At 40.7% G+C, this 24556-nt stretch overlaps 1 protein-coding gene and 1 long non-coding RNA gene across 3 annotated transcripts in view; one reads left to right on the forward strand and one right to left on the reverse strand.

Moving 5' to 3' along the window:
* Positions 1–459: 459 nt before the first annotated feature.
* Positions 460–24556, reverse strand: part of LOC133553511 (uncharacterized) — a 37908-nt gene continuing 13811 nt past the window's right edge. The window contains exons 2-4 of one of the 2 annotated variants that reach the window (XR_009806930.1): positions 5122–5231; positions 1720–1748; positions 460–909 (exon numbers count right to left, since the gene is read on the reverse strand). This is a non-coding gene — a long non-coding RNA (uncharacterized LOC133553511). The remainder of the gene's footprint in view (positions 910–1719; positions 1749–5121; positions 5232–24556) is intronic. The other variant, XR_009806931.1, reaches the window with a different exon arrangement.
* Positions 5506–9997, forward strand: LOC133553508 (cysteinyl leukotriene receptor 1-like). The gene is made up of 2 exons (XM_061901779.1): positions 5506–5681; positions 7129–9997. The coding sequence occupies exon 2, from the start codon at positions 7129–7131 to the stop codon at positions 8185–8187; it is 1059 nt and encodes a 352-aa protein (XP_061757763.1). The 5' UTR covers positions 5506–5681; the 3' UTR covers positions 8188–9997.

A 24556-nucleotide genomic window follows, 5' to 3' on the forward strand; every position in this document is an offset into this window, starting at 1 on the left:
CCAAACGAAAAAAATCATTAACTACTAAGTGTCACTAAAAAAACAATTACCGCTCCAGTTCAACCAAAAGACAGTGTAAGTCAAATCCAGGTGGTTCATAACAAATATGTTAGTGTTTTTCATACCTACCGTTGTTCTCTGTTTGAGTACTAGCACTTCCATTCATACATTTTCTACCGCTTGTCCCTTTTGGAGTTGTGGGGGGTGCAGGAGCCTATCTCAGCTGCATTCAGTCGGAAGGCGGCGTACACCCTGGACAAGTCACCACCTCACCACCGGGCAGTATTACCACTTGATCAAGGCTTTTCTAACATACCAAACAAAAAAAATGATAAACGTAAATATACTGATATCAACATGGACATACAACCAGCTTTCATCATGTCAAAGGACAAACTTTAAATCTAACTTTCTAACACTACAGCTACTCTTGGACCATTGAGATCAGCTATGATAGGATAGGGTTGGGTAGATTTTTATTTATCCCACACTGTGAAGTTTTTTTACATACAGGAGCAGGAGAAAAACGTAATAAAAAACAAAACAAACTAAATTTAAATACTACATATTGTACACCAATATGTATGGATAAAATATGAAATAAAAACAAAAAAAGAACACTAACATCTGTATTGCACACCAAGAAAAAAGATCCCAGTAATCACATAAGGGTGTTGTAAAGCGTAATGGCTGTGGTTAGAAAGGACCTGTGGTAGCGCTCCTTCTTGCACTGTGGATGTAACAGTCCAATATTGCTCAAGGAGCTACCCAGGGCCAACACGGTGGTAACGCTATTATCATTGGAACCCCTGCACACCATCCTTGGTCTGTGCATGTTGCTGTAATGTTCCTTTGTGTGTCATTGCTAAATGAGTTCCAGCTGAATTAGCCACTCCAGCATCCGGACATCTGCAAACATCACAAGCCAAACTCATTAGCAGCGTACGCAGGAAACAGGAATAAGGGAATAATAACAACACTTCCTTCATCACTTAACCAGAATTACTTTGTTCAACCTCATGGACTTATCGTCTCACACCATATAAATACCGGTCTTTAGGTTCTAGACTTCTGAGTAAAAACAAACAAAAATAAGTAATGTAAACATAGATAACGGATGAAATATATTTTAGGGGTTAGTGGAAAAGGTTATGTTGAATGTTTTGCTCTGTGATGCCTGTTAATCTGGGTTTATGTTTGATCATGTTATGTTTTGTTTTGGACTCTTGTTTCCCGTTTTTGCACTTCCTGGTTTGTTTTTTTTTCCATAGTTACTCATTAGATTCCACCTGGTCTCCAAGTCACGCCCCTGTCCTCAGCCTCACACCTGTTAGTAATCATCATCACAGTCATTATTTATACCATTCTGTTTTTCTGTCCTCTGTCTGGTAACTTTGTGCTTACTACTTGCTACATGCTTGTGTACTTGCTTTACATACCGGACTTTGTATCGAACCCTGATGACCACGCACCTACCTTGCCTTGCCACGCTGATTATTGATTTGACCATGCCACGTAAGATCTTGTTTATATTTATGCCTCCGTGCAAGTTGTGTGTTTGTTTTGTACCATTGATAGTATCTTTTGTTGATTTGTATATAGTCATGCCATTGTGCTGTTTTGTTTGGAGTTTAGTATAGATTATTATCCGCCACTGAGCGTGCCCTTTGTTTTCCCTTTTTGTATTATAGTGTATAAATAAATTAATCATGTACTCACATTCTCGCTTGGCTCGTTCCAAATTCCCTCTGTGTCGAAGAAGCAAAACAAATCCAAGTCAAAGTCCTGACATGCTCATATTTCCTTTGCTACTGATGATCTCGCCATTCTGGTCCAGCATTATTCTCACCATTAATTATGCTTCTTTTATTTTTTTAATTTTGTAACGATATCTTGTCTAAATTAAAAATACAGTAGTTTTTCTTATATTTTTTTCTGTTATTGCTGTTCACGTCTGATTGCCGTCACTCCCTAGCAACAAGTCAAGCGAAAAATGTTGCATAAAACGTATACAAAGAAGAGTTGCCGCTGTGTTAAACCCATCACTCTTCAGCCGAGTCAACAACACCATTGAGTTTGCTAGGAGCACTTTGTCAATGTCTGTAGGAACTTAAATTAGAATGTAAAAGTCTGTTTATGATTGATATACTTTTTGGACGGATGGGGGGGGGTTGGGGACCTGGCGGAGCATTTGAGACTGGTGTCGCCCTCAGTGCCTGCTTGCCCCACAGGAGTCAACACCTCGGGCCGCTGCCGCTGGGCTGCGGGTCTGGGGCCCCTGGGGCCCCTGGGTCCTGCCTCCCAACCATTTCCAGATGCCTGGCTCGGTGGAGGCCTGCTAGGTCTAGTACCCACGTGTAGCTTGTCGTGGCCACTCGGTGTGTCATGTGGAATGCTGTGTTGTTGCTCGGCGACCAGCTGCTGAGGTAATGGCCCTGTTTGTTGACCTGTCAGTGATTACCTCCTCTTTCGTTTTTTTTTATTCCCTCAAGGGCAGTTGTTGGATGTTCCATCGCCATTGTTGGGGTCCCTGCATTTGAGGGATGGGAAGTTCCCGTGGCCACGTATTGGGTGGTGTTGCTGCCGCCGACTGAAACGGGGAAGCCTGGGGCAGACCCCGCCGTTTTCCCAGGGGGGTTTGGGCCCGTGACGGCCCAGTTGCTTGTGGGCTGGGGCGGGTTACCTATCCGTCTGCGGGAAGCCTCTGGACCCCATCGGGATAGAGTGTCTTGTCTTTCTGCCCTTGTGGGGTGTGGTCGCTCGCTGGCTTGGGGGCTGGTTGTCTCCTGCTTCTCCTGTGCCTTGTCCTTGGTTGGGCGCTTCTGTCTACGGCCTGCCGTTGGCCTGCATTGTGGCACAGTGACCCCGGTTCTGGAGGTCCTGTTGCTGGCCGGCCTGCCTGTGTGGGGCCGGTCGTCCCATGTTTCCTGGGTGCCGCACCTGCTGTTTTGGGTTGGACTTTCTGGGTGGCTGGGGCTGTACCTTGGCTCCCGCACATACTGGGAGACATATATATTGTACATGGAAACATAAATACAAAAATACAAAATATAAAATATAAAAATAACACGATCAAAATATAATATTACTTATAAACTTCTAAAAGTTGTAATATTTTTTGACTGTCTTAATACAACAGAATACAACAAACAGAAGTTTAGTGGGTAAGCGTAATGGTGGCCAGACAGAGTGGCTGCGTGATAGTAAGTTGGGTAAAAATATTGACTGCCCTGATGCCTTAAGAGCTGTGCTGTACAGCAAGTGGCTTTTAGCTCACTGACTGGTGCAGCAGTACACTACAGCATTGCTTTCTTCTTCCCCCAAGGAAGAAGAAAATATTTTGCCCCACCCACTCTTCGCCGCGACTATACACGGTATATTTTATCTATACAATTGTTTTAAGTACATCTCTGCATAACAATGTGTTCTTATTAACACCAAATAAAACAAAAAACAAAGGAGAAAAATAATAAAATATCAACTTAGTACAAAAAAAAAAAAAACTTTACAAACTTTTCTTTTCAGTCAAAACTGAAATATATAAAGTGCATTAATTAGCCCAAAATAAAAATGTATCCACACATTTTTGGACTGACTTGAACCATTTGATACTGAAAAATAAAAATGAATAGCTCTAGACATAATAAAACATTCAAATTGATCAACAGTATTAACCCAGAAGCACAATATTTAAAACACTTTTACCTAAAAAAACAAAAATGAGTTAAATGTGTTTTTTTTATTTTCAAAATTAAAATAAGGGAGTCAGAGCTAGGGTTTCACGGTGGGGTTAGTGCGTCTGCCTCACAATACGAAGGTCCTGCAGTCCTGGGTTCAAATCCAGGCTCGGGATATTTCTGTGTGGAGTTTGCATGTTCTCCTCGTGAATGCGTGGGTTCCCTCCGGGTACTCCGGCTTCCTCCCACTTCCAAAGACATGCACCTGGGGATAGGTTGATTGGCAACACTAAATTGGCCCTAGTGTGTGAATGTGAGTATGAATGTTGTCTGTCTATCTGTGTTGGCCCTGCGATGAGGTGCCGACTTGTCCAGGGTGTACCCCGCCTTCCGCCCGATTGTAGCTGAGATAGGCGCCAGCGCCCCCCGCGACCCCGAAAGGGAATAAGCGGTAGAAAATGGATGGATGGAGTCAGAGCTAATAGCTACAATGAGTAGTTTTGTATCACACAGCTTTTCAAAGCGGTGTTTGATGCATGATACTTATAAAGCATGTTACCTTGACCATTGGAGAAAGAATGCACAACAGTTTGTGGGTTGCCGGTTTGATTCCGGCATCTGCAGGGCGGAACTGTTACTTACAGTGAGCCTACCTTGAAATAAATGTGTTTCATAAAACGAGTGATTGTTATAAAATTACTTTTAGATCATGCCCTGTACACCCAGGAGCAAACAGAGGAAGCTTTGTAAATTTCATTTGCAGTCTGGACGCGGAGGAATATGGGTCTCCTCTCAGTTCTGACTGCAGCTGGGACTGCTGCACGATGCTACTGACAACCTGCAAAGAGGGGCTCACGATATTGATACGTGCTTTCATGCCTCGAAAACTTTTGAAAAAGTTGCTCGATTTGTCGAAAAAAACGTCACTAGGAGGGTTGGAAAATCACCAGATTTAGGAAAAAAAGTCACAAAGTTGGCAACACTGATCTGTTGTGATCCGGCTTCCAGATCACATTTCTAGTTTGCTTAAGTCCTTTTGTATTGCCCTACTATGTTCTGATCATGTTTCGTACTCTGCCGATCACTTTGCTAGCGCACTTCCTTGTTTTCATTCATTACCATGACAACTTAATTTGCTCCTCCTGCACGCTCCGTCCACACACGGGTTTGTTATAACATTCTCTGTATTTAAGCCCACCTGTTATCTTAGTTCAGCCTGGCTGTTTCGTTTGCTCACGCAACAAGTTACGATTTGTTATTCCTCATTGTTTTTTTACTCTGCTAAGTTTTAGCTTAGCTTTCCGCGCGCTCGGCTCGCGCTCCTTACGGACTTTTGAACTCTACTCTTGTTACAAATAGCATTTAGCTTTCCGTGCAGTGGCACGCCTTTTCTTTTCCTTTGTCAAGTGTTTTGTTGTGTTTTATTATTAAATTTGGTTCCTACCTCCACTCCTGCTTGCTCCCGTCTTTGGCATCTTGGGGCCGACACCTCCGCGCATCACAATGCGCCCACCAAATCGTAACACTGATCCAAGCAACCAGGACCATGTGAGCCTGCACACATTCATGAACATTCAGTCAGAAGTTGTGGAAGTATTTTCAAAAGTGCACATTTCCACCGCTTCTGTGTTAAACACCATCTCCAAGCTCTGCAAGGGGAGCAACAAGGACATTGGAGGGAAAGAATGCACTCAGTATCTTGTCAAGAATCATCATGGAACAAGATGATTTGAGTTAAACCACTGGAGGTCAGTAAAGATATTTGATCTGAACCGCAGCATGACATTATTTACAGTCTGGCTGCACAGATGATGACATCACCACGGGCTAGATGCACAGTGCAAGTGAAGTCCCTCCTTCAGAAGATTCAAAATAGCTGACACTGCAGAAGTGGCCACCTGCAGCAGCATCCTTGTGCAACAAGTTTTGTGACATCAGGTTCAGAGGAAGAGCGACTCGCGGACAAAAAGGGATCAGACCCAGCTCCGAAAGACATACACATTTGTAAGTATTGAGATTTTGAAAATAATATCTAATTTGGCTTTGAAGGAGCATGAAAATCAACACAAAAAGTCAATAAATAAAAATGTTTTTTTTAACGTGGTATGTTTCTTTATAAGGAAACAAAATGCACAACTATAGTGAATGTCACTTATTAGTGTTTTTTTTTTGGATAAAAAAACAAAAAAACATGAGTTATGTATATCGTTTATCAAAAGTCCAAAGACAGTATAAGCCTCCTCTTTTGCAGTGCAGTTCTATACTAACTACAAAACAAATGTGTTAGTTAATTGTTATAGTTGCAGTGTTTAGATATGGTTTTATTGACACTGATTACCGCCCTCAGCCGTAATTGCACACCATACTTCATCAGTGACATGATTTTTACAGAATTTGTAGTCCATCCGCACAAAAAAACGTGGTAACACTTTAGTATGGGGAACATGTTCACCATTTATTAGTTGCTTATTAAAGTAACAAAGACTTATTTTAGAGTTATTTGGACACTGGGGGAACATATAAGGGTTAGGATTAGGGTTAGGGTTACTAATAAACAGTAATTCTGAGGTTATTGAGGGAAGACTCTTAGTTAATGGCTTACTGGTTGTATAAAAGAATAAGGCAGTGGTTCTCAAATGGGGGTACTCGTACTTGAAGGTATGCCATGGGGTATGTGAGATTTTTTTTTTAAATATTCTAAAAATAGCAATAATTCAAAAATCCTTTATAAATATATATATTTAATAATACTACAACAAAATATGAATGTAAGTTCATAAACTGTGAAAAGAAATGCAACAATGCAATATTCAGTGTTGACAGCTAGATTTGTTGTGGACATGTTCCATAAATATTGATGTAAAAGATTTCTTTTTTATTAAAGAAATGTTTAGAATTTAGTTCATGAATCCAGATGGATCTCTATTACAATCCCCTAAGAGGGCACTTTAAGTTGATGATTACTTCTATGTGTAGAAATCTTTATTTATAATTGAATCACTTGTTTGTTTTTAGTTATTTTTATATATTTTTTTCCAAATAGTTCAAGAAAGACCACTACAAATGAGCAATATTTTCTACTGTTATACAATTTGATGACTCAGAAACTGATGAATGCTGTATTTTACTTCTTTATCTCTTTTTTTCCAACCAAAAATGCTCTGATTAGGGGGTAGTTGAATTAAAAAAATGTTCACAGGGGGTACATCACTGAAAAAAGGTTGAGAACCACTGGAGTAAGGCATTAATAAGTACTTAATAATTACCAATTAAGAGCCATTATGTTATTTACTTGCATGTTAATAAGCAACTAATTAATGCTGAATATATTCCTCATACTAAAGTGTTACCAAAAATGTATATATTACAGAATCATTGATGTCTGTCTTTGATTTCATTTCCATTCCTCACCAAATCATGTGTCCCCGACTCCCCGTCCCAACACCTGCAGATGGAGCAAATTAATGAGACGCTCAGCAGCAACTCCACTGCCTGTCCGTCCATCGACGACTTCCGTAATCAGGTTTACACCACGTCCTACTCCATCATCACCGTCTTCGGCCTGGTCGGGAATGGCTTGGCCCTGGTGGTGCTGATCAAAACGTACCGGCAGAGTTCCCCTTTCCACGTCTACATGCTGAACCTGGCCGTGTCCGACCTGCTGTGTGTCAGCACTCTGCCTATGAGGGTGCTCTACTACGTGAACAAGGGCCAGTGGAACCAGGGCGATTTCCTGTGTCGCATCAGCTCCTACGCCCTCTACGTCAACCTCTACTGCAGCATTTACTTTATGGCCGCCATGTCCGTCACACGCTTCCTGGCCATTGTCTTCCCCGTGCGGAACCTTCACCTGGGGACAGTGAGCCGTGCACGTCTGGCGTGTCTGAGCATTTGGATTTGTATCTGTCTTGCCTCTTCCCCCTTTTTGATGTTAGGCCAGAAATTTGATCCTGTGACCAACAAAACAAAATGCTTTGAGCCTCCGCAAGGTCAAGGCGTGTCCGCACTTGTAGTGCTGAACAATTTTTCTTTGGTGGCGGGTTTTCTTCTGCCCTTTCTGGTCATACTGTTCTGCTATGCCGGGATTATCCGAACCCTACTTACCCGCGCTCCACTGGCTAGGTGCCACCAGGGCACGCGCTCTAAATCGATTAGTATGATCGTGATCATCCTTTTGACGTTCTTGATAAGCTTCATGCCGTACCACGTCCAGCGCTCCGTCCACATTCACTCCCTGTCCCGCACGGACACTCATTGCACGGAAAGGGTTGCCATGCAGAAGTCAGTCGTGGTGACTCTGTGCCTGGCAGCAGCCAATTCATGCTTTGATCCGCTGCTGTATTTTTTCTCAGGGGAAGGTTTCCGCGGCCGCCTGTCGTCCATGCGCCTCTATCGGTCGACCAGCTCCCAGACACGCTCAGTTAGACTAAATTCTGCTGGTTTACAGAACCGAAACAACCGACAGCAAAGTGCCACGTCGTTAATACAAATTAGCAGCACTGTAAAATAAAGGCAAAAAAAAGTAATTAAAAAACAATAATATATATATATATATATACAAACCCCGTTTCCATATGAGTTGGGAAATTGTGTTAGATGTAAATATAAATGGAATACAATGATTTGCAAATCCTTTTCAACCCATATTCAGTTGAATGTACTTCAAAGGCAAGATATTTGATGTTCAAACTCATAAACTTTTTTTTTTTGCAAATAATAATTCACTTGGAATTTCATGGCTGCAACACATGCCAAAGTAGTTGGGAAAGGGCATGTTCACCACTGTGTCACCTCTTCTTTTAACAACACTCAAAAAACTTTTGGGAACTGAGGAGACACATTTTTTAAGATTTTCAGGTGGAATTCTTTCCCATTCTTGCTTGATGTACAGCTTAAGTTGTTCAACAGTCCGGGGTCTCTGTTGTCGTATTTTAGGCTTCAGAATTTTCAATGGGAGAAAGGTCTTGACTACAGGGAGTCTAATACACCCGCACTTTTACTATGAAGCCATGCTGTCGTAACACGTGGTGTGGCATTGTCTTGTTGAAATAAGCAGGGGCGTCCATGACAACTTTGCTTGAATGGCAGTATACTGTATGTTGCTCCAAATCCTGTATGTACCTTTCAGCATTAATGGTGCCTTCACAGATGTGTAAGTTACCCATGCCTTGGGCACTAATGCACCCCCATACCATACCAGATGCTGGCTTTTGAACATTGCACCTATAACAATCCAGATGGGTCTTTTCTTCTCTTTTCCCGAAGACACAAATGTCTACAATTTCCAAAAATAATTTGAAATGTGGATTCGTCAGACCACAGAACACTTTTCCGCTTTGCATCAGTCCATCTTAGATGATCTCGGGCCTAGTGGAGCCGGCGGCGTTCCTTGGTCTTGTTGATGAATGGCTTTCGCTTTGCATAGTAGAGCTTTAACTTGCACTTACAGATGTAGCGACAAACTGTATTTAGTGACAGTGGTTTTATGAAGTGTTCCTGAGCCCATGTGGCGATATCCTTTAGAGATTGACGTCGGTTTTTGATACAGTGCCGTCTGAGGGATCGAAGGTCACGGTCATTCAATGTTGGTTTCCGGCCATGTTGCTTATGTGGAGTGATTTCTCCAGATTCTCTGAACCCTTTTGATGATATTATGGACCGTAGATGTTGAAATCCCTAAATTTCTTGCAATTGCACTTTGAGAAAGGTTGTTCTTAAATTGTTTGACTATTTGTTCACGCAGTTGTGGACAAAGGAGTGTACCTCGCCCCATCCTTTCTTGTGAAGGCCTAAACATTTTTTGGGAAGCTGTTTTTATACCCAATTATGGCACCCACCTGTTCCCAATTAGCTTGCATACCTGTGGGATGTTCCAAATAAGTGTTTGATGAGCAACTTTATCAGTATTCATTGCCACCATTCCCAACTTCTTTGTCACTTGTTGCTGGCATCAAATTCTAAAGTTGATCATTATTTGCAAAAAATATATATTTATCAGTTTGAACATCAAATATGTTGTCTTTGTAGCATATTCAACTGAATATAAGTTGAAAAGGATTTGCAAATCATTTTATTCCGTTTATATCTACATCAAACACAATTTCCCAACTCATATGGAAAAGGGGTTTGTACATGTAGCTAAGCTACGTAGCTTAGCTACATTTTCTAGTCACTTGGCGGTAGCTTAGCTACTTTTTAACGAGTAACTATTTCTGTAGCTTAGCTACATTTAGACCCTTGTAGCTAGGTAGTTTACATCAAAGCTACAATATTATAATATATTATATTTACATCTTAAACAATTTCCCAACTTATATGGAAACGGGGTTTGTATATATATATATATATATATATATATACATATAATTTTATTATTGTGTATTATTTTGTTGGATTGATTTAAAAATATATATATATATTTTATATCAAATCAATCCAACAATATACACACACCAATACCATAATAATACAATTACAATTCCAAAACAAAACTCTGCCCAGCATCATTCAGAATAGTAGTTAAACAAACATTAATACTATCAACAACAGTATCAATAATAATAACAATTCCAATATAGCAGTGATTAGAAATCCCCCATTAACATTCTCATCACAGCTATTTATGAAAAATAAAAACATTAAAAAAAGAACAATAGTGTCAGAGTGGCCTACACTTGCATCACATATCACAAGCTTGACAACACATTATGTCCAATATTTTCCGCAAAGATAAAATAAGTCATATTTTAGGTTAATTTAATGGTTAAAACAAATTTAAAAAATGGATTCCATATTCCAATATATGACTCATTATTATCTCAACTAAATGCAGTTTTTTCGAGTGATATAATTTCCATAAAAGTATTGGAAAAAAACAAACAATATAAATGTAATAGACTGTAACCTGGGATGCATTTTGGGGCTAGGGATTACATTTGTGTGTTTTTTTTGTTTTTTTTGTCAGTAAAATAGGATAATAACAAATGTTACTGATTGATGCCAAAATAAAAAAATTTTCATAAAAGGTTTTGTGGTTGTCTTTTCTCAATTCATTTCAATTCTACTCATTTCAGCAGAAAAATTCACAATATTTTAATGCAAATATTGCCCAAGTTTTTTGCTTAATATGTTCCAGGGGTGTCAAACGTACGGCAGGTTTTATTCGGCCCGCGGGATGAGTTCGCTAAGTATAAAAATGAGCCAACATTTTTGAATGAAAGAAACTGCTTTTTTGAATGTGTCCACTAGATGTCGCAATAGCAATTCTTTTTATATTTGTAGATGATGTTACATATGTAAAAAAACAAAAACAAAACATGTTAGTACATCAGTCAAGGAAAATGATCAAACTACATAAATAATATCCTGTAAATTGATTTTGATCTTATTTTTTTATCTTGATGGATTGAAAACTAACACCAATGAGTTGACTGATGAACATTATCACATCATTCATTCAGAAAGTGTAACGACAAATAAAGATAGAATACTATTAAGTAGAGATGTCCGACAATATCAGACTGCCGATATTATCTGCGAATAAATGCTTTAAAATGTAATATCGGAAATTATCGATATCAGTTTCAAAAATTTAAATGTATGACTTTTTAAAACACCGCCGTATACATGGACGTCGGTAGAAGTACAGAGCGCCAATAAACCGTAAAAGCACTGCCTTTGCGTGTCGGCCCAGTCACATAATATCTACGATTTTTCACACACAAGTGAATGCAACGCGTACTTGCTCAACAGCCATACAGGTCACACTGAGGGTGGCCGTTGACACAACTTTAACACTGTTACAAATATGCGCCACACTGTGAACCCACACCAAACAAGAATGACGAACACATTTCGGGAGAACATCCGCACCGTAACACAACATAAACATAACAGTACAAATACCCAGAACACCTTGCAGCACTAACTCTTCTGGGAAGCTACAATATACACCCCCGCTACCCCCTACCCTCACCACCCCCCACCTCAACCCCGCTCCCCCCAACCCCGCCCACCTCAACCTCCTCATGCTCTCTCAGGAAGAACATGTCCCAAATTCCAAGCTGCTATTTTGAGGCATGTTGAAAAAAATAATGCACTTTGTGACTTCAATAATAAATATGTCAGTGCCATGTTGGCATTTTTTTTCCATAACTTGAGTTGATTTATTTTTGGAAAACCTCGTTACTTTGTTTAACGCATCACGACAAAATTAGGCATAGTAATGTCTTAATTTTACGACTGTATACAGTATATTGGTATCGGTTGATATCGGTATTGTAATTAAGAGTTGGACAATATCGGAATATCGGATATCGGCAAAAAAGCCATTATCGGACGAAAAAAAACAACAATATTGTGACAGACTCTTGCGTCGTGCGGGTTCCCAAGACCATCAAGGAAGGACATTTTGCTTGAGCAGGTTTGACTTTTGTTTATTTTTCAATAAACCCCAATGTAGGTAGGGAAACTTATCAGGTCCTTCCTCCACTGCACGTTTGCTTTACAGCCATCGTCGTTGTCGTCGTCTGCTCTCGGTTGCTTCCGCTCTTCGATAGCTGCTACGGGCTCTCCTCCTCCTTCTGCCCCGTTCTCTCCTCCTCTCCCCTTTTATACACTGAGAGGAGATATGTTAATTGGCTCCCGGTGCGCGAGCCACGCACCTAATCTCGCTTGTAGCGTCGCTCCCGGCACGCCTCTCCGCCTCTCTATTCGGTCGTCATCTCGGCCTCCTCGCCGCCATCTTGGTCCGGGCTCCAGCGTGCCCTGCCCCGCTGTTGGACTGCCAGGTCCGCCTCTCCACATACCTCCATCGCCAGACGCAAGCCGGAACTCCAACCGGCTAAGCAAACTCCCCTCTTCTTTTTTTGAAGGGGCGGGAAATGAAGATTGCCACGGCCACCTGTCTTTTCTCAATTTTCTTCTGCCATTTTGTCTTTGTCTTCTTCCTTGTCTTTGTCTTTTTCCGTGTCTTTTTCTTCTTTGTCCTTTTGTCTTTGTCTTCTTTCTTGTCATTTCTCATTGTTTTTCTTTTTCCTTGTCTTTTTCTTCTTTGTGCTTTTCTTTGTCTTTGTCTTCTTTCTTGTCATTTCTCATTGTGTTTGTCTTTTTCCTTGTCTTTTTCTTCTTTGTCCTTTTCTTAGTCTTTTTCTTCATCCTTTTCTTCCTTCTTTTCTTGTCTTTTTCTTTGTCTTCTTCATCTTTTCCTTTGTCTACTTTGTCTTTGTCTTTTCTTCGTCTTCTTTGTTCTTTTTTTCGTCCTTGTCTTCCACTACCACCTCTTCTTCTTCTATTTTTACCACTACTTCTTCTTCCACCACCACCACTTCTTCTTCTTCTTCCACCACCACCACTTCTTTCGCCGCTTCTTCTTCCACCACTTCCTTGGGGGAAGTGGTCGAAGGGTACTGGTCCGCCAGTACCTGCAGGAGCCGCAATTGTTGGCGGGACTCCTCGAGCCGCTGCCGGCTGCCTGCCGCCTGCTCGGTGAACGCGCCGTCTAGAGCCCAGAGGAAATCGTCCTCCCTCGCCTCCGATGGTCCTTCCGGGTTGGGCGCCAAATGTGACAGACTCTTGCCGTCGTGCCGGCCCCTAAGACCATCAAGGAAGGACATCTTACTTGAGCAGGTTTGACTTTTGTTTATTTTCCAATAAACCCCAGTGTAGGTCGGGACACTTTTCAGCTCCTTCCTCCACTGCTTGTTCGCCGGTCGCTTTTCAGCCGCCGTCGTCGTCGTCTGCTGTCTGTTGTTTCCGCTCTTCAGGTGGTCGGGGTGGGGTGGAGGGAATGGTCGGGCAGGGTCGGGGGGCGTGGTTAAGAGGCGAGGAGTATATTTACAGCTGTTGTGTGTGCAGTTGTGCACTGCACTTTCTAAATAGATGTTATTGTCACATATCAATCAATCAATCAATCAATGTTTACTTATATAGCCCTAAATCACTAGTGTCTCAAAGGGCTGCACAAACCACTACGACATCCTCGGTAGGCCCACATAAGGGCAAGGAAAACTCACACCCAGTGGGACGTCGGTGACAATAATGACCCAGTGGGACGTCGGTGACAATGATGACTATGAGAACCTTGGAGAGGAGGAAAGCAATGGATGTCGAGCGGGTCTAACATGATACTGTGAAAGTTCAATCCATAATGGATCCAACACAGTCGCAAGAGTCCAGTCCAAAGCGGATCCAACACAGCAGCAGCGAGAGTCCTGTTCACAGCGGAGCCAGCAGGGAAACATCCCAAGCGGAGGCGGATCAGCAGCGCAGAGATGTCCCCAGCCGATACATAGGCGAGCAGAACATGGCCACCGGATCGGACCGGACCCCCTCCACAAGAGAGAGTTGGACATAGGAGAAAAAGAAAAGAAACGGCAGATCAACTGGTCTAAAAAGGGAGTCTATTTAAAGGCTAGAGTATACAAATGAGTTTTAAGGTGAGACTTAAATGCTTCTACTGAGGTGGCATCTCGAACTTTTACCGGGAGGGCATTCCAGAGTACTGGAGCCCGAAATGAAAACGCTCTATAGCCCACAGACTTTTTTTGGGCTTTGGGAATCACTAATAAGCCGGAGTCCTTTGAACGCAGATTCCTTGCCGGGACATATGGTACAATACAATCGGCAAGATAGGATGGAGCTAGGCCGTGTTGTATTTTATACGTAAGTAGTAAAACCTTAAAGTCACATCTTAAGTGCACAGGAAGCCAGTGCAGGTGAGCCAGTACAGGCGTAATGTGATCAAACTTTCTTGTTCTTGTCAAAAGTCTAGCAGCCGCATTTTGTACCAACTGTAATCTTTTAATGCTAGACATGGGGAGACCCGAAAATAATACGTTACAGTCATCGAGGCGAGACGTAACAAACGCATGGATAATGATCTCATCGTCTTTAGTGGACAGAATGGAGCGAATTTTAGCGATATTACGAAGATGAAAGAAGGCCGTTTTAGTAACGCTTTTAATATGTGACTCAAAGGAGAGAGTTGGGTCGAAAATAACACCCAGATTCTTTACCGTGTCGCCTTGTTTAATTGTTTGGTTGTCAAATGTTAGAGTTGTATCATTAAATAGAGGTCGGTGTCTAGCAGGACCGATAATAAGCATTTCCTTTTTTTTGGCGTTGAGTTGCAAAAAGTTAGCGGACATCCATTGTTTAATTTCATTAAGACACGCCTCCAGCTGACTTCATTCCGGCGTGTTGGTCAGCTTTAGGGAAATGTAGAGTTGGGTGTCATCAGCATAACAGTGAAAGCTAATACCGTATTTGCGTATGATGTCACCTAGCGGCAGCATGTAGATGCTGAAGAGTGCAGGGCCAAGGACCGAACCCTGGGGAACTCCACACGTTACCTTAACGTAGTCCGAGGTCACATTGTTATGGGAGACGCACTGCATCCTATCAGTAAGATAAGAGTTAAACCAAGACGGGGCTAAGTGTGACATACCAATTCGTCCTTTGATACGTTCTAATAAAATATTATGATCGACGGTATCGAAAGCAGCGCTAAGATCGAGGAGCAGCAACATAGATGACGCATCAGAATCGATCGTTAGCAATAGATCATTAGTCATTTTTGCGAGGGCTGTCTCCGTGGAGTGATTTGTCCTGAAACCGGATTGAAAGGTTTTACATAGATTGTTAGACGCTAAGTGTTCATTTAACTGCTCCGCAACAATTTTTTCGAGGATTTTTTAAATAAAGGGAAGGTGAGACACCGGTCGGTAATTTACCATGAGGTCAGGATCGAGGTTAGGTCTTTTAAGAAGAGGATGAATAACTGCTTTTTTGAATGCTAGGGGAACAATGCCCGAGGAGAGTGATAAGTTTATAATATTTAGCACTGATGGACCTAATAATACAAAGAGCTCCTTGATCAGTTTCCCAGGAAATGGGTCAAGTAAACATGTTGTTTGTTTTATTCCATTTACACGTTGTAACAATTCCTCTAATGTTATTTCCTCAAAACAAGAGAAACTATTTTGGAGGGCATTATCCGCCGTATACACAATCGTGTCAGTGTTAATAGAACCCCGTTGTAGCTGGGACGCATTGTCTTTAATCTCCTTTCTAATGACTTCAATTTTCTTACAAAGAATTGCATAAAGTCATCAGCTGAGTGGGTGGAGCTACTGGAAGGAGTTCCTTGTTGGGTTAGCGATGCTACCGTACTAAACAAAAATTTAGGATCGTTTCTATTACGGTGCATGAGATTTGAGTAATATTTAGCTTTAGCTAAGGTAAGCATGTGTTTATAAGTTATTAAACCATCACTCCATGCTTGATGGTGCACCTCAAGTTTAGTCGTGCGCCATTTGCGTTCCAGCTTTCTACATAATAATTTCTGAGCTCTAGTTTCTTCTGTAAACCACGGGGTACGCTTTTTTGGAGCCTTTTTTAACTTTAGCGGTGCTAAGTTATCAATGGTTTCGCGCAGGGCGTTGTTAAAGTTGTTAGTGAGGTTATCAATAGAGCCCACATACTTTGGGAATGGTGCCATTACCGAGGGCAGTAGGTCAGCAAGAGTTGTCGTTGTGGCCGTATTAATGTTGCGGCTGCTATAGCAGTTATTATTATTATTAGTTTGCCGAACATGCGTCTGAACCTCGAATTTTATAAGGTAATGATCGGACAATACTTTAGTATACGGGAGTATTGTAACTTTGGAAACGGTGATACCCCTGACAAGCACTAGGTCTATCGTATTACCGTTGCGATGCGTGGGTTCATTTATTATTTGTGTGAGACCACAGCTATCAATTATAGTCTGGAGCTCGGTGGGTCCGATGGGGTATTCATATGGATATTAAAGTCCCTCATTATGATTATATTATCGGCGTGTGTCACTAGATCAGCAACGAACTCTGAGAATTCATTGATAAAGTCCGAATAGGGCCCTGGGGGGCGGTAGATAACAGCCAGGTGTAGAGGCAGCGGTGTGACAGACCTCATAGTAAGCACCTCAAACGATTTATATTTATTATTTATGTTAGGACTAAGGTTAAAGTTTTCGTTGTATATTAGTGCGACCCCCCCCACCCCTTTTCAGAGGACGGGCAATATGCGAATGTGTAAAGTTAGGAGGACATGCCTCGTTTAGCGCAAAAAAGTCGTTTGGTTTAAGCCAGGTTTTGCTGAGACCGATGACGTTAAGATTGTTGTCTCTGATGATATCATTAACTAACAACGTTTTGGGAGACGATCTTATGTTTAAAAAACCTATATTATAGATAGTGGGCTGTTTTAGGGAATTTTTGATCAAATTATCCGTTGTAGCAATATTAATAATGTTGTGTTTATTATGCCCAGTGCATTTAGTATAATTACGACCATATCTAGGAATTGATACGACGGGAATTTTCCGATTGTTTGTTTGTTGCTTTGATAAACTGCACGCATCATAGTTAGCCACCTCAGTAAAACACATGTCCAACTATGCAACACTCAAAGCAGAAAAAACTTGTTCTAATTTAACTGACTCCTTACCCAGACCAGTAGTCTCGCATCTTCCATTTAAATCCGGCTTCAGGATGGAGGGAAGTGGATATATATGCATGATTGATTGATTGATTGAAACTTTTATTCGTAGATTGCACAGTTCAGTACATATTCCGTACAATTGACCACTAAATGGTAACACCCGAATAAGTTTTTGTACTTTTTTAAGTCGGGGTCCAAGTTAATCAATTCATGGTACAAAAATATACTATCAGCATAATACAGTCATCACACAATTTAATCATCATAGTATATACATTGAATTATTTACATTATTTACAATCCGGGGGGTGGTATGAGGAGCGTTGGTTGGTATCAGTACTTCAGTCATCAACAATTGCATCAACAGAGAAATGGACATTGAAACAGTGTAGGTCTTAGTAAGATATGTACAGCGAGCAGAGAACATAGTGAGTTCATATAGCATAAGAACAAGTTTAAACATTAAAAATACATTTAATTATTTACATTAGGTTATTTACAATCCGGGGAGATGGGATATGAATGGAGGAGGGTATTAGTAAAGGTTTGAAGTTTCCTGGAGGTGTTGCCTGGAGGTGTTGTGGTGCATGTACAGTAGATGGCAGTATTGTCCTGTTTAAGAGTGTCACAACATTGCTGTTTACGGCAGACAAACTGCTTTACGGTAGATGAAAATGTGACTGCTGTTGTTGTGTGTTGTTACCGCGCAGGGAGGACGTTATAGAAACTGCCTAACAATAAACCCACATAAGAAACCAAGAACTTGCCCTCGATCATTCCACAGTTATATTGTCATTGGGCAGACACGCTGTGTATATTGTGGGAAAGCGAACGTGAAAACAGGCTGTCCTCACTCGGGTCCGCATGGAGCTGGAGGGGGCGTGGCCTCCAGCTCTCCCTGAATTTCGGGAGATTTTTGGGAGGAAATTTGGCCCGGAAGGTTTTCGGGACAGGCGCTGAATTTCGGTAGTCTCCTGCAAAATCCGGGAGGGTTGGCAAATAGGACTATGGACTAGACTCTCATTCTATTATGCTAGATCCACTATGGACTAGACTCTAATACTAGTATGATGCTGGATTCACTGTGGACTGGATTCTCACACTATTATGTTAGATCCACTATGGACTGGACTCTCATACTATGATGCTAGATCTACTATGGACTGGACCTTCACACTATTATGCTACATCCACAATGGACTGGACTCTCACACTATTATGCTAGATCCACAGTGGACTGGACTTTCACACTATTATGCCAAATCCACTGTGGAATGGACTCTCACACTCTTATACTTGATCCACAATGAACCGGACTCACACTTATGCTAGATCCACTTTGGACTGGACTCTCACACTATTATGTTAGATCCACTCTGGACTGGACTCTCATGCAATTATGCAAGATCCACTATGGACTGGACTCTCATACTATTATGCTAGATCAACTCGACATTCATTGAACCGGCTGCTCAGGGGAAGGGTCCCCACATCTGTGGTCCCCTCCAAGGTTTGTCATTGTAATCCCATTGGGTTTGACTATTTTCTTGCCCTGATGTGGGATCTTAGCCGAGGATGTTGTTTGCCCTTTGAGACACTTGTGATTTAGGGCTATATAAATACAATTTGATTGATTGATTGACACCCTGGACACATTGCCACCTCATCGCAGTTAAAGTTGCCAACCAGCCTATCCCCAGGTGCATGTCTTTGGAGGGCGGAAGAAGCCGGAGTACTCAGAGAGAACCCACATGAAAACTCCATACAGAAAGACCTAAATGGTGTCATGATCCGCTGCTCGGATCATGGCATATTCTGGTTTTTGGTTCTGTGTTTGTATTTTGTCCTGTTATTTGACTTCCTTAGTTCCTGGTGGCACTTCCTGTTTGGTTACGTATTAGTGTCACCTGCCTTGTGTTTTGTATGCACACCTGCCTCCTAATTGTAGTCCTTATTTAAGCGGGCCTCCTTTGTTCATTCGTCTTCGCAGTCTAAACAACTTGCTTTCGGAGCAACAGGTGACATCGCTATCCCTCATTGTGGTAAAGACTATTTTTGATACTTTTTAGCTTCCACGCTATTCATTTATTTCCCTAGCTCACATGCTAGCGTCTTTCGTTCTTTCTAGCTCACATGGTAGTTCTGTTGGTTTGTTTGTAGTGCCTTTATGCAAGTGTTTTTCTTCCTAGTCTGTTTTTATAGTAGAAATAAATCATCATTCTTACCTTCACGCTTTGTCATTCCGCCTGCATCCAAAAGAGAACAAAACCACACCATGATGACAGCCAAACATCACAAGTGGAACCTTAAAATACACTAAAGTGCCTTTAACCTTTAAGGTATGCAGCACTAGATCATCATAAAATCATCAATTAACAACTGCCTGTCATGTCTATTTCCAGCTAACACTGTCTGAATTAACCTTCCTCTTGTGTTAGCTTTCTGTTACCATCTCTTATGTTAACGGGTCGGTTTTGACCCATGTCTTAAATCAGCTGTAAAATACACTAAAAACAATTATCTATCATCCAATTTGTTTCTCATCTCTTGGTTACCTCGTTAGGTTTCCTTATCCATGAAAATATTGGTTTTATATTTTTGGTGTGGGCCATTGGGCCTTTTTTTTTCAGTATACCCCTCGATTTCAATTGAAAAAAATAGTAAAACGAACCTCAAGAGAATGGTATAAATAAAAAAAAGGTTGTTGTGTTACCTGACCATTACTGAGGGGTATTAGAACACATCTCTTAAATAAATTTGTTTTATTTATTTTTTCATTTTAATAGTTTTAACATGGTAACAACTCTACACTGAATTGACCTCAAATGTCTGGACATTTTAGTTTTTAAATGCATAAAAGAACCACATAAATTTTGTTTGTTTTTGTACTGGATAACAAGGTAAAATGAGAATCCACTAAAGCTCACATGATTGGGAGAGGAGCTGGCCGTCAGTGTGTTCAGTTTTGGCTCTACTTAGTGCTTTATAGTCTTATTTTTATAACTGGGTCGAAACCGACCCTAACAACACCAAGGTCATAATTTCAACCAGAGCATTTTATAATTTAGTGAAACAAAAAAAACAAGTTTTATTTTGTTGAAATAAAGGTTCCTGACAAAGTCAAAAAGCCTTGATGCATAAAAATAAATTTATGTGGTTCTTTTATGCATTTAAAAACTAAAACGGGTCGGTGCCGACCCTAACACAAGACGAATGTTAAACACATATAAAGAGTTTTGACTTCAGTTCTGACATCTGTACCATGCACTCATTGGGGGAAGAAAGGCCATGGACAGTCTGACGACCTCATGCTCAGCCACGTGGTCAGTGCATATGCCCCTAGGGCTGACTATACTATTGCATATCCTACTGACTGCAAGAAGGGTTACAAGCTGTGTCTACTAGGCATTACACCAACACAGATATTGGTCATCTTCTCCATTCAACAATAAAACCTAATAACTTTCAAACAAAAAAAAAAGGTCTATTGTCAGCTGAACTTGCAACAAACAACTAACCCTGGTTGTTTGGGGGTTGGTCCCTAAAGCTTAACGGTGCCTCATCATTTTAACTGACATCTCTTCTGCAACACCTCAACGAGCCACATTCCAGTTGGCTAGACAGTCGCCAATATGCGGTGTATTCATCACTAAAAGATTCATTCAATTACCGTATCGCTCTGTAGCCACAAAGACAGTATGTTCCTCGAAAAAAAAAGGTGAACTTTGGTTGCGCATAGAGGCCTACTTGGACATGCCTTTAACCTACATAATGAGAAACACAACACGACCCAGGGATCAGACTGCTGAGGATGTTCACGAGTACAGAGAAGGCCACTGTAGTGCATGAGCGCGTCATAAACAGATAAGCACATGATCGGCTGCCTCCAGTGTTTGCACAAAAAATGTTTGTTTCAGTCGTGGTGGATTGACTACTCTATCCTCTCGCCCATAAAAAGGTCCCATGAAAACTGTTTTATTAAGTACTGGAGGCTGAGACAGCGACCCATTTAGGGAGCATTTTTTTCACGACAATGATATAATATGCGAGATATTGTGTAACTGTATCATATTTTCAACAATTTGTACATACTAAGCCATTATCAAAACAGCATGGTTATAGAAGGTTGTAAGCTTAAAGCAGGGAATAAAACATATAAATGTAAATAACTGTAAGTAACTCTAAAATATATTTCATATTTAGTACTGTGCCCTTAACATTAATCTGAGTGCAGCTTTAAAGGCCTACTGAAACCCACTACTACCCACCACGCAGTCTGATAGTTTATATATCAATGATGAAATATTAACATTGCAACACATGCCAATACGGCCTTTTTAGTTTACTAGATTGCAATGTTCCCGGGAGTTTCATCTTGAAAATGTCGTGTAATGATGACGTGTACGCAAGACATCACGGGTTTTTAGGAAGTATGAGCGCTGCACACACACGCAGCTAAAAGTTGTCTGCTTTAACGGCAGAATTACACAGTATTTAGGAGATCTGTGTTGCTGAATCTTTTGCAATTTGTTCTATTAATATTGGAGAAGTCAAAGTAGAAAGATGGAGTTGGGAAGCTTTAGCCTTTAGCCACACAAACACACGGAGGTGAAACTTTACTATGGATCAGAGCTCGGTCAAGCGAACATTAATCACGACCGAATGTGAACCAGCAGGTTTCGGTAAGAAAATTGTGGTTAAAAAGTCGCTTCTTACCGGAGAAAAGCTGAACTTGTGCCATCCATAGCTGCCTTCGACTCCCCAGAGACACTGGCGTCAAGACACCCGTGGACACACCCCTAAGACTATCAGGTAATATTACACTCACTAAAACACTAGCAACACAATAGAAAGATAAGGGATTTCCCAGAATTATCCTACTAAATGTGTCTAAAAACATCGGAATCCGTCTCAATGCAATCGCGTTTTTTTTTTTAACTTTTTTTCTAGTCGGTCGCTATCAATATCCTCAAACACGAATCTTTCATCCTCGCCCAATTTAATGGGGAAATTGTCGTTTTCTCCATCCGAATAGCACTTTTTGTTGGAGGCTCCCATTAAAATCAATGTGAATATGTGAGGAGCCCCCACACTTGTGACGTCATCATCTGCGACTTCCGGTAGAGGCAGGGCTTTTCTCTTAGCACCGAAAGTTGCGAACTTTATCGTCAATGTTTCTCTACTAAATCTTTTCAGCAAAAATGCCCGATTGTGTGTTTGCAGGCACGCTCACTTTGTTGGCAAGGAAAACAGTAACAACACCAAGAAGCAGCCAAGCGAGTTAGCGTATTTGTTTGATTGATCCTCAAAGAGTGATTATTTTTCCATGGTGTTGTCCAGAAAAACATATTTAAATTTAATCGGAACAAATACAAGGAGAGTGAGTGTTCCAAAGGGTTTACTGTATAAATGCAGTGTTTGTGGAACATATTGAGTCATCTGTCTTATTAAACAAGTACAACACAATATGTCTTTTACATGCAGTATATGGAATGCATTGAAAGATAGTGGTGTATGTATGCATAGTTATTAGTCATGTTTATTTAAATAAGACCATGTTTTTCTGTTCTTTATTATGCAATCACCCCTACCTACAGTTTGTCATTTGGGGGCCAAAAGGCAAGCCAGTCATTGGGGCCCTTAAACAACTTAATCCAATCATGGACCTGGATTATGCGATTAGAACCAGATCTCTCAGGGGTTGGTGGGGGACCCTTCGTATCACGCAGGCGCCAGTCACTCTTTTTTTTTTTTTTTTGCATGGGATACAACCCAGAAGCAGATACCATTAAATAAAAGTGTTGCAACAATTGTAATGAAGAGGAGACTGTTTATTTGCCTTCACAAATAAAATGAACATAACATTTTGAAACGCATCAATGGTAGAAAAAAATTAACAGAGATTTATTTAAGAAGGCAGCTAAGGGAATGTAAAATTCCGGTTATATTTGGACTCCTGAACCAAATAAAAATGAGATGAAAGATAATGAAGCAAGTATATAAAAAGGAGAAAACTAAAGCGTCCATATTTACAATGATTTTCGTCCAAAAATTCCTTCTAAAAAAAACTCTTCCGCCACCTTTCGTTGCATCCGACCCGATACATTTTTGGTAGTAGCGTCATGCTCATAGTGCAATCCAAGATCATTTGTTGATACTGTCTGCTATTTAACATCAGCGTAGCCGTTAGAGACGTAATATGTTGCTACTATATCAATCAACAAGGTTTAATATAATATAGAACTCTCCTGAAGGAATAATCAAAGTACTATCTAATCTAATCTAATACATTTATCAGCTTTATTTTGTATTTCAAGTTTTCATTACATATATGTATTGGTGCATTTGAGCAATTGTATTGGTGATAATAGAGGTAAATGATTATTATTCATTATCAATAGTGCTATTTCTATTGGTACATGTATTGCTCCATTTGTAGTTGTCACGCCCATGGGATCATGTTTTGTTTTTGTCATGGTTGGTTTTATTATTCGGACACTCAGTTCCTGTTCCAGCAGTTTCTTGTTTTCTTTGTTACCATGCCAACTCAGTAGTTTGAGTTGGTATGTCTTCATGTCACGCCCTTGTCTTCATGTCTCACTCCTGTTAGCACTTCTGTTCATTATTTAAACCTGTAGTTGCCAAGTGGTCAGCCTGGCGACTAGTTTGTTAGTGTTAGTAATAAATAAATATGTACTCACATTCGCGTCTCGCTCGTGCCAACTTTCCTTTGCATCGGAAAAACAATCAAAGTCATAGTCCTGACAGTAGTGTAATAATGTTCATTGTCATTTCGGTGTTATTTATTTCACTAACTGCTTCTTTGCTATCACTTTTATTATCTTATTTCGCATTACTATCACAAATCGTATTTGCTGATGTTGTTGTATTGTTGTTGGTATAGTTGTGTTTTCTGGTGTTGTTTTTGTCTCTCTGTCTTCCTTTTTTTCCTCTTTTCAATCCCCTCCTGCAACAAATAATATAAATACATTTAAGTCAAATATGAATAAAGCAGCAAGAGAAGTATCCCACACTTCTCTTCTGTAAAGTAAATTTGTACAGCATCTACATCAACAATATGATTTGCCTGAGAAGCAAGACAGGACAAAACAACAATAACAACAAAAACAGACATAATATGTGTAATCTGTGCCAATATTACACCAGACATCACTTGTAAGGATCCATAAATCCTCACGCGACATCATAGGTTAACTGGAAAAGAATTTCAGTGAATGGGAAGCATATGGTGTATGACGAATTGTTGCATTTGAGAGTGTGCACGGACACTTGGACTTTACACATGCGTGTGAAAATACAAAAAAAATTAATCATTTGAGAAATCAGACTAATTTACTGCATTGAAACTTACTGACTGATTCCAATACTTTTACTGTAAT

Source organism: Nerophis ophidion, linkage group LG05 (genome assembly GCF_033978795.1).
Source record: "Nerophis ophidion isolate RoL-2023_Sa linkage group LG05, RoL_Noph_v1.0, whole genome shotgun sequence".
Taxonomy (NCBI): Eukaryota; Metazoa; Chordata; class Actinopteri; order Syngnathiformes; family Syngnathidae; genus Nerophis; species Nerophis ophidion.

Coding starts and splice junctions, on each gene's coding strand:
- LOC133553508 (XM_061901779.1), top strand. CDS start 7,129: ATGGAGCAAATTAATGAGACGCTCAGCAGCAACTCCACTGCCTGTCCG.